At 39.9% G+C, this 15,413-nt stretch overlaps 1 protein-coding gene across 2 annotated transcripts in view; it reads right to left on the minus strand.

Moving 5' to 3' along the window:
• The window catches only part of GAP43 (growth associated protein 43), a 101,794-nt gene that overhangs the window by 39,399 nt on the left and 46,982 nt on the right, over nt 1-15,413 (minus strand). For both annotated transcript variants that reach the window (XM_077883688.1, XM_077883689.1), the window contains exon 2: nt 6,502-7,114. In XM_077883688.1, the coding sequence (XP_077739814.1) occupies nt 6,502-7,114 (613 nt within the window). The remainder of the gene's footprint in view (nt 1-6,501; nt 7,115-15,413) is intronic.

A 15,413-nucleotide genomic window follows, 5' to 3' on the forward strand; every position in this document is an offset into this window, starting at 1 on the left:
TCACTTTCTAATGTTCAGCTCTCCCAGCATATTCAATGGAATCAGTAGCACCTCTGTTAAGACCAACCAATTTCAACTGATCTTTATAGCTCTCTTAGGCTTGATAAAACAGTACTTGAAGGATTTTTAAACTAGGAACCTAAGACTCAGAACTAGTTTAATATTCCCAATAATTTTGGGGTGAGGGAATTATGACCTGGAAGAATGGGTAATTACTGGTTACTCATCTGTAAAAATGATTGCTCATGATTCCTGGACAAGGGCCTATAGGATCCAATTATACAAATGAAAGGGATGTTCTTAGATTAGGACACAATATTGGGGTTCTTAGATCTTCCCCTTGTCTTTGTTTCTTTTGGAATATACTTGTAGGGGTGTCAGGGTTCAATGTAAGGCGCAGCACCTGGTTCAGCTACTTGCTAGCTGTTCACAATGATCAAGTGCTACAACCTCCCTGAACCTCAGACACCTCATCTGTCAAAGTACTTACACCATGAAAAGAGTGCTTTTCATGACTAAAAGGGGTAATCCCCATATAGCAGTCATCACAGGGTCTGACACTTGATAAATGCTCGTTACATGCTATCCATTATAAAAACCATGTATGTTAAACCTCGAAAAGACCTTAAAAGCCAACTCTCCTAGCTCCTCCTCTTAAAACTGAAATCTAGAGAGAAGTAACAACTTGCCTAAAATCTCACAGCTGGTTAGTAGAAATATTGAGGTAGAACCCTGGTCTCCTTAAGGTAGTCCAGTATTCTTTCTTCTGCATTATCTTATTGGACACACAGGACACAGAACAGCCCAGGAAAGTCCTGGTTGGTATTGTCTGACAATAATCGGAAAGTGTCACAGCTGCTAAGATAAAGAGAAAAATGCAAGGATTGAGATAAAAAACAGTACCTTAAAAGAGACGTAAAGAACTGCAGGGCTAAAGTTAAGGTGAGGGTTTAGAGTCCTTTCAGTTTGACTCCTGGTTCATCACAGACTGTCTGTGGACAGATTATGCATTTACTTTGTCCCTATTCTCAGAATGTAAAAGCAGAAAAGAAAACATTTTCAAATGCCACTGGATTGTTGTCAAGAAAAGCCAATAAAAATGATTACTCTAGCGATATAAAAATGCTCCATAAAAAGTTAATAATCAACAGTTTTTAAACAGCATGCCACTGAGTATCAGACAGGGTGCCCATGTTTTATAGACAACATTTATGGAGTTGCACAACCCAAATTTTCACTCTTTATGAGTTGTGTATAAATTTGGGAAGTGGTTGAAACCACATTTCAAATCAAAACTGCTTATGAGGCACCCTGCCAAATAAGTGTAAATATCCTTGGGAAATCTCACATCTAATGTAGAGCTTGGTAGAAGAGGAACTCTCCTTTGGAGGGCTAAAAATGTTATGGATAGCTACCTTGGGCCCTGGGAAAATTTTGTTTAGAGGAACATAAAGAATTGCCCCAAATCCGGAAACGTGGGCTGGCTATTTCATTTTCTTACATGTAATTATGATTCCAGAAACTATGAATTTTGCATCCATTCTTTTTGATAACAATTTGGCAATAGAGACACACATTATATAAAAACATTTTTTTTTTCAGAATGCTTCATGTTGCATGAAGCACTATCTCATTCATATTTTGTCCCAAAGTGTGTTGGCATACAGAAGTACTCCATACTTTCTTGCAGAATTTAATTGAGTTGAGATTATTACTATGATTATTTTCAACACCACTTCCTGAATTACACCCTGCACCCACGACTGAATCAGAACTCCGTAAGATCAGTGGCCATATCTTACTCATCTTTGTGATCCTCATACCTAGCATAGTAGAAAGATAATATAAATGGAAGAAAAAAAAGAAGGAAGGAAGGGAGAGAGGGAAAGAGGAAGGGAGCAGAAAAGGGAAAGGGAAAAGAGGCAGGACAATGACACATCTCCCCTGTTTTGGCACAGGAAAAGATGCTCAAAATCACTCCTCATCAGGGAAATACAAATCAAAACTATGATGAGATACCACCTCACACCTGTCAGAGTGGCCAAAATTGACACAGAAAACAACAGATGTTAGTGAGGATGCAGAGTAAGGGGAACCCTCTTATTGTGTTAGTGGGAATACAAACTGATACCACCACTTTGGAAAACAGTATGGCTGTTCCTCAAAAAGTTAAAGATAGAACTATCCTATGATCCAGCAATTGTACAACTAGGTATTTACCCAAAGGATACGAAAATACAGATTTGAAGGGGTGCATGTACCCTGAGGTTTAAAGCAGCATTATCAACAATAGCCAAACTACGGAAGAACCCAAATGTCCATCAACTGAAGAATGGACAAAGAAGAGGTGGTATGTATATACAGTGGAATATGACTCACCCATCCAAAAAAGAATGAAATATTGCCATTTGCAATGACATGGATGGACCTAGAGTGTATTATGCTAAGTGAAATAAGTCAGAGAAAGACACATGATTTCACTCATATGTGGAGTTTAAGAAACAAAACAGATGACCATATGGGAAGGAAAAAAAAAGAGAGGTGTGTGTGAACAAACCATAAGAGACTCTTAACCATAGAGAACAAACTAAGGGTTGATGGAGGGAGGTGGGTGGGACATGGGCTAAATGGGTGATGGGTATTAAGGAGGCACTTGTTATGATGAGCACTGGGTGTTATATGTAAGTAATGAATCAATAAATTCTACTCCTGAAACCAATTCTACATTGTATGTTAATTAACTAGACTTTAAATTAAAATGTGAAGGAAAAAAAAAACACCTCCCTTATTTCAAAGATCATTATTGATGACTCCAGTTAGAAAGACGTAATGAGATCATGAAAATAAAATGCAGCCAAGTTTAACATACAGAAAACCTAGGGTAATGCAGAGTAACACCTGCCACTAGTATCAGTCAAGTACACTGTGGCAACCACCTAGTCAACCTCCCTGATTTCTAGCCACCTGGATGTATTACTTTGGTAGTACTACATCACTGAATATGGCCACAGCAGAGATGTTGGATTCCTCTACTGGGGAAAGTCAATATAATATCATGGAGAAGAGGGATCCTTGGGTGGCGCAGCGGTTTGGCGCCTGCCTTTGGCCCAGGGCACAATCCTGGAGACCCGGAATCGAATCCCACGTCGGGCTCCCGGTGCATGGAGCCTGCTTCTCCCTTTGCCTGTGTCTCTGCCTCTCTCTCTCTCTCTCTGTGTGACTATCATAAATAAATAAAAATTAAAAACAAATATCATGGAGAGGAGAACGGCAGAATTCCTTCACTGAGAGCCCAATGAGCAGAACAACACTGTTCACCAAGAGACACCAAGGACACTATCACTAAAGTTGGCTTGGAAGTTCTCTCTTGATGGCTAAAGGGGACCAGTATCCTAGATATGCCTAAACACTCCTCCTCTTATAAAGGAATCATCATCAGAAATGCACTGAAATCTTTCAGTCATACGCATATCAAGAGATAGGTAGAGTGGCAAAGCAGAGTAAGAGAGAACTATAGTTGGAGGCTTCCAAAAAGCAAGGAAAGAAAAAAACTAGCCAACTCCAAAGGTTAATATAAATGGCATCTATCTGTCATAAATCCATAAACAGTAAAGGAAGTAAAATAACATATTTAGAATTTACAAAGCATTGCCATTTGTATTAAAGCAGGGATCGGATTTGGTCTGAATTTCTTTACCCTCTTGCAGACAGAAATTATTGTCCTGAAGTCTCTCTAATCACATGTTCTGCCCCAAACCCCACTCCATATTCTCTTCTTGTCTCTCTATGCTCATCCAGGCAGCCATAGAATCCTATAGGAACTCAGGGTGGCCATCCATTTCCAGATGGAGGGGCTCAATTGGAAATACTGTTACTTTAACTTGGATTAGAAAAAATCCAATGGGAAATGGAAGAAAATGTGGTACAGGGTTCCTGGGAATTTGGGCCTCCTATGCTGTGATAGATCGCCCTGTCACCTCTAGTTTCTGTGATTCCTGAAACTCACCACATCTGGGTAATTTGTGCTTGTCACATATAGCAGGCAAGGCTAATAGACACATCAGTCCAGAAAGAAGCTACAGGCAGCATTTCAGAATCTAACCAAGAAGACAATACCTACCCCAAACTCAGAAACAATGTAAAATAAATTATCCTTTGTAATTACCTTCAAGTTGAACTTCACCTACACTTCCAATCAGATTAATTGAGATATTTTTCAGTTGGAATTTGTAAAACTTAGGACAGAGCACAATCTCTACTTGCTTTCAAAAACCAAACACATTTTTAATCAAATAAGTGAATGGAGTAAGCAAGGTTGCAGGTGGAATAAGAATGAGTGAACAAATTATTATCTATAAATTAAATCTAGTCAATTTCATTCATTCATCACTTGACATTTATTGAGCATGTTCTATATAAAAAACTTTGTTAATTCATTTGGAATTACCATAATTTGCAAAATAATAAAACTGAATTTCCTTAAAAATATACTTTAGACTCCTCATTGATTCAAGTTGTCTTTCTGTTAATCCAAATCATGAAAACATACCTAAAATCACATCATGTGTTTGTTTATTCTCATAACTTTAGAAATTCCAATAAAAAAATGTGACTTCATTCATTCAAGTATTTTGTTTTTAAAACCATGATTAATTTCTAAATTTATAAAAATGATATAATAGGTAGTCTTTCATATGCAAAGTGATTTCCAGCCATCATATCTGAGACTATAACCTTAGATCTAAAGAAAAGTAGTTAACTCTCTTAACTATAGAGAGCAAACTGATCGTTACCAGAGGGGAGATGGGTGGCAGGATGGGTGAAATAGGTGATGGGATAAAGGACCACACTTGTGATGAACACCAGGTTATGTATGGAATTGTTGAATCACTATATTGTATACCTGAAACTAATAAAAATAAAAAAATTAAAAAAAAAAAACTTAAAAACCCCAAAACAATAGCAAAAAAAGTAGTCAACGAGGTTGGTTTTGCTGAGTAAATTAAAACCAACACCCCATTCTTTATCACATGCCTTACCTTTTCTAGGGAAATATTCCCATCTTCTTAACCACAAGGTCTGGTATGTAGTTAGAATAAAGATCTAAAATGAGTCACTTGTAGAAAGAGACATATGGTTTGTCTGGAGGCAGATAATGCTAATAAGAATAATAATCAATATAGTCTGGCTTCTTACAGAATTTTGGGGGTAAGATGAAAGAAGTAGACATGAAGATATCTAAAATAATCATCTGTCAACTACAATATCTAATTTAGTATCTAAAATGAATATCAAGGAAACTATCCAATGATTACTTTCTCAATATAATGGTCAGATGCCAAGCATTTCCCAGACAACCCCCATGTAGTAGGTCCTTTCTCAGGGCCACAATATGGGTTCTTGGACACATCATGGGTTAAATTCACCAAGTTCAAAAGGAGTAAACCCAAACTTTTAAATTGGCACAGAAGCAATTTTATATTCAAATTCGTTGAGGCTGAAAGTTATTCATGGGACATATTGAGCTAGAGAAAAATCTTGGAGACTATGGGCCTCCTTCACCAATATGGATGGTTAAAGTGAGGGACGGGTCTAGTCTCCAGAGGTGACGTTCCGTTAAATCGATCTTGCTCTAGGAATGCTCTATTCCAATTCTGCACAGGCTCTTTGGGCCATAATAGTGAAAACACTCCAGCTTTCAAGTTAAAGCTCCAAATCGAAGAGAATCCAGTTCCTTTTTGTAATCATCGTTCAACTCTCAATTATTTATGTATATGGTAGAAAGTAGTATCTTCAATAGCAAAATGATAATTTATGTTTGACTTCACAGCATGTTCTATATTTGGGGTTTTTCTTTTGTTTCTGGCAACATCAACAGACTTATTTTCCTAATTAGTTTGACCCTGATTCAATGTTACAATTAACATTCTCTGAGCGTACACACACACACGCACACTACTCACCAATTGATGGTGGGGAGAATGCCCAGAAACATACTGTGGGATAGGCAAAGGTGGTCTGAGATTATGTTTTTGCTGCCAGCAATTCACAAATAGATCATCTGGATCAATAGGGAGTTGGCTGTACTTATAACCAGGCACTTCCCAGAGCCAAATAATCACATTAGCTAATTCCCATCTATATAATATATATAGCCTCCATAATTACTTATTAAACTAAGTGTATCCAGCCTGCAGAATACTTTTTTTTTTTAAAACCAGGATTACCTAGTTTTACTATTCACGCCAATTCAATTAATAAGATACTTGCCAGATCTCTCCATTTCTGGCTGCTACACAGACCCGTCGGATTTCCTTCTGGGCCTCGGAGATACTGGGGAGTGTAAGTGGCCAGAGTTAGCTCTTAGCCCTGCAGCTTTGGGGAATGAAGCACAGCTGCCCTTAATTTCCTGGAAAAAAAAAACCCTTCTAGATGTTCTCCCTGTCCCTTGATGGCCCCGGGGGCCCACCCACCCAAGGCAGGGCCCTGGAGGTGGCTCACCTATCTTTTCTTCGGCTTGGCTGCTCTCTGCAGCATCCGTTGGAGGCTGGGCTGTTGCCTTGGCAGCCGCATCCTCTGCAGCAGGGGTGGTGGCAGCAGCAGCAGCAGCAGTGACAGCAGCAGGCACATCGGCTTGTTTAGGCTCCTCCTTGGCTGGGGCGTCTTCGGCCTTGGAGGACGGCGAGTTGTCAGTGGAAGCTTTAGTGGCACTTTCTGTCTCAGCAGAGCCGGCCTTCTCCTCTGAGGGGGCAGGAGCCTGGGGGGCCCCCTGCTCTGTGGCAGCATCAGGGGCACCCTCCCCCTTCTTCTCCTCGGAGGGAGTTTCGCCTGCCTTGCCAGGTTCCTCAGGCTTGGGGCCTGAGGCAGGGGCTGCCTCAGAGGGAGTGGCACCTTCTCCCTCCTTCTTCTCCAGGCCATCAGCAACAGGAGCTTCATCCTTCTCCTTCGCTTCTGCCTCAGCAGCTTGGGCATCACCCTTCTTCTCTCCTTTGAGCTTTTTCCTTGTTATGTGTCCACGGAAGCTAGCCTGAATTTTGGTCGCGGCCTTATGAGCTTTATCTTCTGGTTTGATGCCATCTTGTTCAATCTTTTGGTCCTCATCATTTTTTTCAACCTTTGTGGAGAAAAGGGGGGTTTGAAAAAACAAAAACACAAGAAGTGGAATGAATGTTCTTTTCCTACAGATCACAGCATTCAACAATATTCATTAAACCATGTATTTTGTAGGAGGCTCCATGTTTGAAGTTAAGAAGTCAACAAGACTCTGGATTCAAATCAAGCCTTTCCTCTCTTTGATGGAGAATTGGGTAGACCACACATTGTCTTACGGGAAAACTAATGTCCTTTTGGCCTTCCAGAATCACTGGCATTATTTTATATGTATTTCTTTCCCCAGCTCAATGTCTCTCTCCATTACCAAACTTAAACCAGCCTTTTTAAAGATATACCTTGATAATTCAAATTACGTTCATCCTAGGTTTTAATCAAAGAGCTCTGAAAGGTACTGTTTTTCACAATTCCTGAAAGAGGATGCTATGGAAAACATGACGGCTTAGAAATTATTATGGAAAAGTCTATTTGTTTTCCCAAGATTTCAAATCTGGTCAGAAAACCAATAGACTGAGGCAAACAGTTATGATAAATAAAAGTTTAGAGCACAAATCCATCATGGTTTAGTGCAAAATGCAAACGAGTTTCAGGGCTTTGAGGGAATTGTTCAGAATGTGACAACTCAGAATGCTGGTCACAAAATGATGCCTACTTTCACCTTTATGTGGTCTAACCTCACTAATCAACACAGAGACCTTCAAAATTTGAATATAGGAAATGGTCATGATTTCTGAGTTAAAAAAAACAAAAGTATGGAAAACAACCATTTCCACTTTTGAAACAGTAGCATATATTCACTAAAATCACAATTTCTATTCCCAAAGCAATTTAAACCTAAAATTAATTTTATATTATCATTAATGGAGTCATCCTGTTACTGAACGCAAGAGACTTGAACACAATTTCTTTCTTTCTTTTTTTTTTTTTTTTATCATTTCGTTGTAACATTTATAGAGTAACATATGCTGAAAATCACTTTTTTCCCATTAGGAAATTAAATCAGAAGATAGGCAGAAAAGGTATAGTCATGGAAGGAAATGTATAAGGACGTCCGTACACAAAAATTTTATGTAGCTCTATGGTTGACCATGGTGCCCTAATGCGGTTATAGTCTCCATTCACTTCTTCCTTTAACTGTGGAACATTTAACTTTTGTTTACTTCTTCACTGTTCTAGACAATGGGGAAAGACAGTGGTGAACATTGCAGCACATTTCCTTCAAAGGACTAATAACAGAAGAGTGCTTTTCATGTACCAAGTCCTGTGTCTGGCCTCAATCTTGACTTTGGCCTGATCTTGGCCTTCACTCCAGTTTAAGAGGTAAGCCACAGCAGATCAATACAGGGAGTATTTTTTATCTGTCCTACCAGCCCTACCCCAGTGACCCAGATCCTGCTAATCATGATGTAGGTCTGTCTGAGTCTCTGGACAGGCATATGGGCCTGTTGCTGTGTAGGTTCATCAACATGCTAGTGGATACACAAAGTTATTTTTGAAAATTAGCTACATACAACAGTAAAAGCAAGACTGACAATTTTCCAGTAAATTTTATTTATTTATTTTTAAGATTTTATTTATTTATTCATAAGAGACAGAGAGAGAGAGAGGCAGAAACACAGACAGAGGAGAAGCAGGCTCCATGCAGGAAGCCTGATGTGGGACTCGATCCCGGGACTCCAGGATCATGCCCTGGGCTGAAGACAGGTGCCAAGCCACTGAGCCACCCAGGGATCCTCTTTCCAATAAATTTTAAAAGCAGTTTATCTTCTCCCTCAGTTAACTGTGCGTGTATCCGTACAAAGAACGAAGGAGCGGATGAAAAGCGTTACAGAGAGGCCCATTTCTCTCTCTCCTCCCAGTGTCGTGCTGTGACTCTGTTCAGCTCTCTGATGCACTACCACTTTCCCTCCATCCTGCTGTTCTTGATAACTCCTACTGGGATGCACACAGCACAATCTGGGGCATGGGAGCAGCTGTCCCTGCCAGGAACTCTCTGCTCAGAGATGGAAGCATAACCCTGTTAAATTAACAGTTGTGAATGGAGCACAGAGCCAAGATGTTGTTAATTTATTTTACTCTATCTTGAGTTTTCTGAATGAGGCACAGTCTTATATGATAGGATAGGACATCTGCACTTGGGCATTGATGCCAAGTGGCTCTTTAATACAAATACTGTTCCTTGTGAAAGTAGACAAACTAATCATTTCAGAGTGGGCAGGTGTGCAAAAAAAATTTTTTTTTACAGTCCCTTTTCCCCTTTGAGAACACAAAGCAAAGGGGATGAAACCTTTTAAAAGCTGGAACATAAAAAGAAGGAAGCTAAGACTGATTCTAGAACGAAAGAAGCTTTACATGGATAAAGCAAGAGCTCTTCTTGATTCTTCCCCCAAACTACCGAAACTTTCTCTTTCTCTTTCAATTTTTCAGATTATCTACCACTTTACCTTTCCAAATGATCAGGGCTTAAGCTTTTGTACATAGCATCGACATTAAAATATCTGTTTAACAGGGCTCAGACTAGGCTTGGGTGCCAGGATTGTGGGACCAGCCTCATCTGAGCAATCCAGGAGTATAAGGAACACAAAAGAAGAAGGCGTAGGTAGGAAGGGAGAGAATCATGGAAGACCAAAATCACAGGAGAGAGGTGAAGGCAATCTTGTAAGAGTGAGGCACCCAAAAAGGCAGGGAAAACCAAAGAGGTGCTGAAAGTTTCTACGGGCTTGCCGCTCATTCTGGAGAAACTGCTGGACCACTTAACATCATTAGAAACTTAGAGAAACTGGATTTTAGAGAACTCACATAAATATTTCAGATAGAAAGAGAGGCAGAGATGGAAGGGAGGGGAAGGAAGGAATGGGGAAGGAAAAGGAGAGGAGAGAACAGGAGAGGAGAGGGAAGAGAGGAAGAGAGGGGAGGGAAGAAACCAGCCTAAGATAAGGTTGGGCTTAAGTGACTGAATAGAAAGATCCAAAGAGGAAAATATTTTAAGTAAAAACTGGGTCTTAAGCTAGACAGTACTAAATGGTGAGTGTGTGTCTTTCTTTTGTACCTCTAATTGATTCTATTAATATGACTTAAATTCCAGGTTATTTTCTGGTAAAATTCCCTTCATAGTACTAGAGGTAATTGGACTAAGAGTATACTTTCTTGAGAGAGGAGACAAGAAGGAAGAGGATGTTTCCTAAGAGTGGCTGCAGGGTAACCCTAATGTGTCAGGCCACATAGAACTTCTCCCAGTTGGAAGTAGACAAAGGTCATTTGAGCCCAGAGAAACCAGAGGTCACTCAGCAAATTCAGCACAACTCTTTCAGTTTCTAAAAAGGGCCCCGAGAAGTTAAGTGACCTGCCTAAATTATGGCTTGCTTGTATTTGAACTCAGGTCCTCTTCCCTCCCATCCAAACCCAAGTCTGATGCTCTTGCATTAGCAACCTGTAATAGCTTAGGCTTTCTTCTGACAGATAATCTGTAAAGCATCATGTCAACACCACCATTCATTTATTCATTTCACAATAGTGAGTGCCCATGCTAGGCACTCTGGGACCCTAGTGAACAGGTGGTACTGTCTCTACCCACATAACATTCTTTTTTCAGTATGCTTTTTTTGAGAGGAATAACCTCATGGTGCCTTAACAATCAGTAATTTCCCAGGAATTCACATTAGACACCTAATCTTATGCCCATTTTGTAAAGCAAGGCCAATAGTCTACACAGTGAGTTATAGATGGAAGAGGTCTGGAAAAAAGAGGATCCTGGTATTCAGCAGCTAGAGTCAGTTCATAAGTCTCATCAAGATAGATTTACTTTTGAGGTGCCTGGCTGGTTCAGTTGGAAGAGCATGCGACTCTCAGTCTTGGGGTTGTGAGCTTGAACCCCACATTGGGTGTAGAGATTACTTAAAACAAACATAAAACATTTTTTTTTTTAAAGATTTACTTTTCAACTGGGTCCTGTGGCAAATAAGCTTTGTGCTGAGCTCTGATGTTTTCTGAGGGAACTTCAAAATTCTTTTATTTTTACATGGGATTATTGCTATCTGTGAAGTAACTGAGGAGGACATTTCAATGCAATGAATTATACGTAGGAAGAATCTCGTAAGTTGCAACAACTTTTTAAGGAATCTTCACTTCTATAGCTTATTGTTTATATTGACCAGTTTGGGAGCTCTGTAATTTATAAAGTCTTGAAGGAATTCAAGTATGTAAAATCTTTACCTTTCATCCAAGATTTTAGCTTTGGCATAAATCTTATATCTTGATAAAAATATTATATACCAAATAATTGTTATAATACAGCATACCATTATAATAACTTGTTGGGACCTTGTCAAGTTTCTAAATCTATTAGGTGAAAGGACAATAATTTTCAATAGTATTTAAGAATCACAGGGTAGCCCGGGTGGCTCAGCGATTTAGCACTGCCTTTGGCCCAGGGTGTGATCCTGGAGACCTGGGATCGAGTCCCACGTCAGGCTCCCTGCATGGAGCCTGCTTCTCCCTCTGCCTGTGTCTCTGCCTGTGTGTGTGTGTGTGATGAATAAATAAATAAAATCTTAAAAAAAAAAAAAAGAATCACAGATAAGAAAGCCAAATGTAAGATGTAATTTAATATCTAACATTGTTGCTCTAGTTAATGGCTTCCTTTCCCTCTGGGGAAGGGGGAGTGTACAACTTGGGATTCATTATAAGATGTTCAAAAATTTGCATTTATTAAGATACAAAAGAACTGGGATCCCTGGGTGGCGCAGCGGTTTGGCGTCTGCCTTTGCCCCAGGGCGTGATCCTGGAAACCCGGGATCGAGTCCCACATCGGACTCCCAGTGCATGGAGCCTGCTTCTCCCTCTGCCTGTGTCTCTGCCTCTCTCTCTCTCTGTATCTGTCATAAATAAATAAAATATTAAAAAAAAAAAAAGATACAAAAGAACTTTAGGCAAATGAATCCCCGACTTCCAGAACTAAAATATCATCATCTGTTCAACTGGAGTACCTCAATTCATTCATATTTTCCAATTATCACAGTACTGCCTCAACCTTCTAAGCACAGAAAAACTTGGCTCTGTATCTACTTCTGCCAGCCACAAATACTACTATTAAAATACTTCAAATTTTCCCTTAAATAAGATTGAACTGTAAATGCCTTTAAAGAAATCCTTGGTGTACACCGATTCTTCTAAGAACATCTTTAGTAAATCAAAATATTTTCTATCTGGCTGAGCAAAAAATATTTCTGAGAAGCGAAATTGGAGAGCCAGAGATATGTTAAGCAACATTTTCATTATCATACTATAGTTTTCATGCCTATCAGGTTCTTATGCAATCCGTAAGGAAACCAAAATAAAGTACTGATTATATATTTATATTTGGCAGACATCTACTATGGCTCACTCTAGTTTTATTAATAATTTATCGAGATAAAATTCACATAGAAAATTTCAGTCTATTTTTAAGCATAGTTTATTTCAAATATAATTGATGGCATATACTTCAGAAAAAATGCCCAAGTATTAAAGTTCATGCTGAAGTTTCTGTGTTTCTTTGAATATCGTCAAGGATCAGAAATCCAGTGAAATACCACTTATGGAGGAGAAAAAGGAGGATGGACCAATGTCCTCCAGTTGTGAGGATAAAATGTCTTCCGGTTTCTGGACAATTGTTAGGAAGAAAGTCTTGTTCAAAAAGATGAATCGACACAGCTGAGATATGCAGGGTTCCTTCAACACTCAGTCTGGTTTGAAGGTCTAACTAAGAATGTGAGGCAACTGGGGTTGCGGGGAGTAGGATGCAGGTGAGAGTAATGAAATTGTGTTTTTTGCCAACAACTGTCATCACATTTTGAAACTCCAATTTTCCGGGGCGCCCAAGTGGCTCAGTGGGTTAAGTGACTGGCTCAGTGGGTTAAGTGTTTGACTTTTGGTTTCAGCTCAGGTCATGATCTCCCAGTAGGGTGATCAAGCCCCCCACATCAGGCTCCTTGCCCAGTGAGGAGTCTGCTTCCCCTCTTCCTCTGCCTCTCCACCCTCTGTAGTAAATAAATAAATCTTGAAAAAAAAAAAAAAAAAAAACCAAAAGACAAGAACCCTCTGATTTTAAGTCCAGTGCACTTTTTTTTTTTTTTTTTTTAGTTCCTGGTCAGGTGGAAGCAAGGCAAATATATAATGACTAAAAATATCTCTGGGGGAATGTAAGACATCAAGAGTGATTTTACAAATCCTGGCAGAGTGGCAGCAAAGGAACTCTCTTTTTCCCTTCAAATAAAAGGTGCAGCATATTGCTGCAGCTTCAGAGTTAAAATAAATGAGTGAGAAATGCTCGTTGTTTGACTGACTATATGAGAAAACTAAATATCTCATTTTGGAAACTGGAATAGTAATATTAACTTTTCAGATAATAGCCAGTGATCAAGACATGGGTCTTTAGCTTACCTTTATTATTTATTTTAATATTTATAAATATTAAAAATATTTATATTATTTTTATATTATTTATTTGACATGTACAGCCCACCTGCTTCCAAAGGAATATGAGGTGGCATATGCAACACAGGGTAAGGCACTACTGGAAGAGAACTCAGTTTCCTTTCAAAAGAGTTATCTTTTATTTTGTATTGTATATTTGTAACCCTTTATGTCCCACAAAGACAGAGAGAAGAGTAAAAGCATATGATAATTGGTGGCTTCTAACAGACAAAAGTCAGCGTATGAAAGACCTTGTCCATTTTGCTCATAGCTGGATTTCCAGTTGCTAGAATGGTCCCTGGCACATGGTAGATGTTTGATTAATATTTATTGAATGAATCCAAAATTTGAACATGTCAGTGTCATTTCAGAAAGATGATGACAGACAAGGAAGTCTGGAGTTCCATTTTGTCAACTTTCATTAAAATCCTTCATTTCCCTGGGATGGAATTCATGAGCATCTGACTAAAACAGGTATGTGACCCCCCAATACCTAGGTGACTGATCTCATGTGGTGAGGTTGAACACAAAAACCAATTATGAAATGAGTAGAAATCAGACAAGAGAGATCTCAAAGCTATAGAATGGCACTGATAATAATAATTTCAAAAGTTACTTGAAAATGGCAAAAAATCTAAGATAAAGACAACTGACTTATATTTATCTTATCTATAAATTGGCTAGAGTCTTATCATTCAAATTATTTTTCAGGCAGCCTGGGTGGCTCGGCGGTTTAGCGTCGCCTTCAGCCCAGGGCCTGATCCTGGAGACCCAGGATCGAGTCCCGCATCAGGCTCCCTGTGATGGGAGTCCCACGTTGGGCTCCCTGCACGGAGCCTGCTTCTCCCTCTGCCTGTGTGTCTGCCTCTCTCTCTCTGTGCCTCTCATGAATAAATAAATAAAATCTTTAAAAAAATTATTTTTCAAATATATGTGTCTGATTTTCCATTTGTAAAACAGATGAAAATATGTACTGGAGGTTGTTGGAGACCCCTCTCCCTTCCCTCTATTTACTATACTTGATCTCTATACTTGATCTGTATAATGAGCCTTAGGGCGTATGATTGCGAGCTGGGGATAGCTACAGTCCCTTAGTTATTAAAGATGAAAGGTCTCAGTCCACAAACTGGAGCTGGGAAGAGCCCCAAATTGAGATGAGGGACATACTTATGCTGGTCCATCTATAAGGGCATGTGGTGGATACAATTTGACAAAACTCTTTCTGAAAACCTTGGGAGTATGGCAAACATGGTGCTCAAGCAAATACTTGCTAAGAGTCAGGTCTAGGAGGAAGGCACTCCATTCTTGAGCAGTGAGACCAGACCTCTGACAAGTGTTCATGGTAGCTCACTACCTCTGCAAGTGTTCACTGCCCTACAAGTGGCATGCTGAGAGGAGGAAAAGGCAGGCAAGGTGACAGAGGCACTAAATCCTGCTCTTGGAGAAGTCTCTATGCCTATAGAGGCCACTGCACAGGAAACAAAGGGAGGCACTCCCCATCAAGTGCTGAAAAGGCTGGGATCACATAGAAGACTGTAAGAGGGGACTGGGAGGCTTCTTCTGCTAACATCTGGACAAAGAGGGAGAACAGCGGGCAGCCAATACATCTGGGAAGAGACAGAAAAGCAGTCTACCAACAGACCGCCTCTCATACCACCCTCACAGGTGAATTGCTCCCCGGTGTGAGTTCCCAAGAGCAAACCACGCCCCAAGCTGCCAGAGAAGGTGCTCAGAACCAAGCATCAGGAAGAGAATCCCCAAAATGAACAAGGGGTAGTGGAAGGGGAGGTGGGCGGGGGGGTTGGGGTGACTGGGTGATGGGCACTGAGGGGGGCACTTGGCGGGATGAG

This window comes from Canis aureus, chromosome 35, assembly GCF_053574225.1.
Source record: "Canis aureus isolate CA01 chromosome 35, VMU_Caureus_v.1.0, whole genome shotgun sequence".
Lineage (NCBI taxonomy): Eukaryota > Metazoa > Chordata > Mammalia > Carnivora > Canidae > Canis > Canis aureus.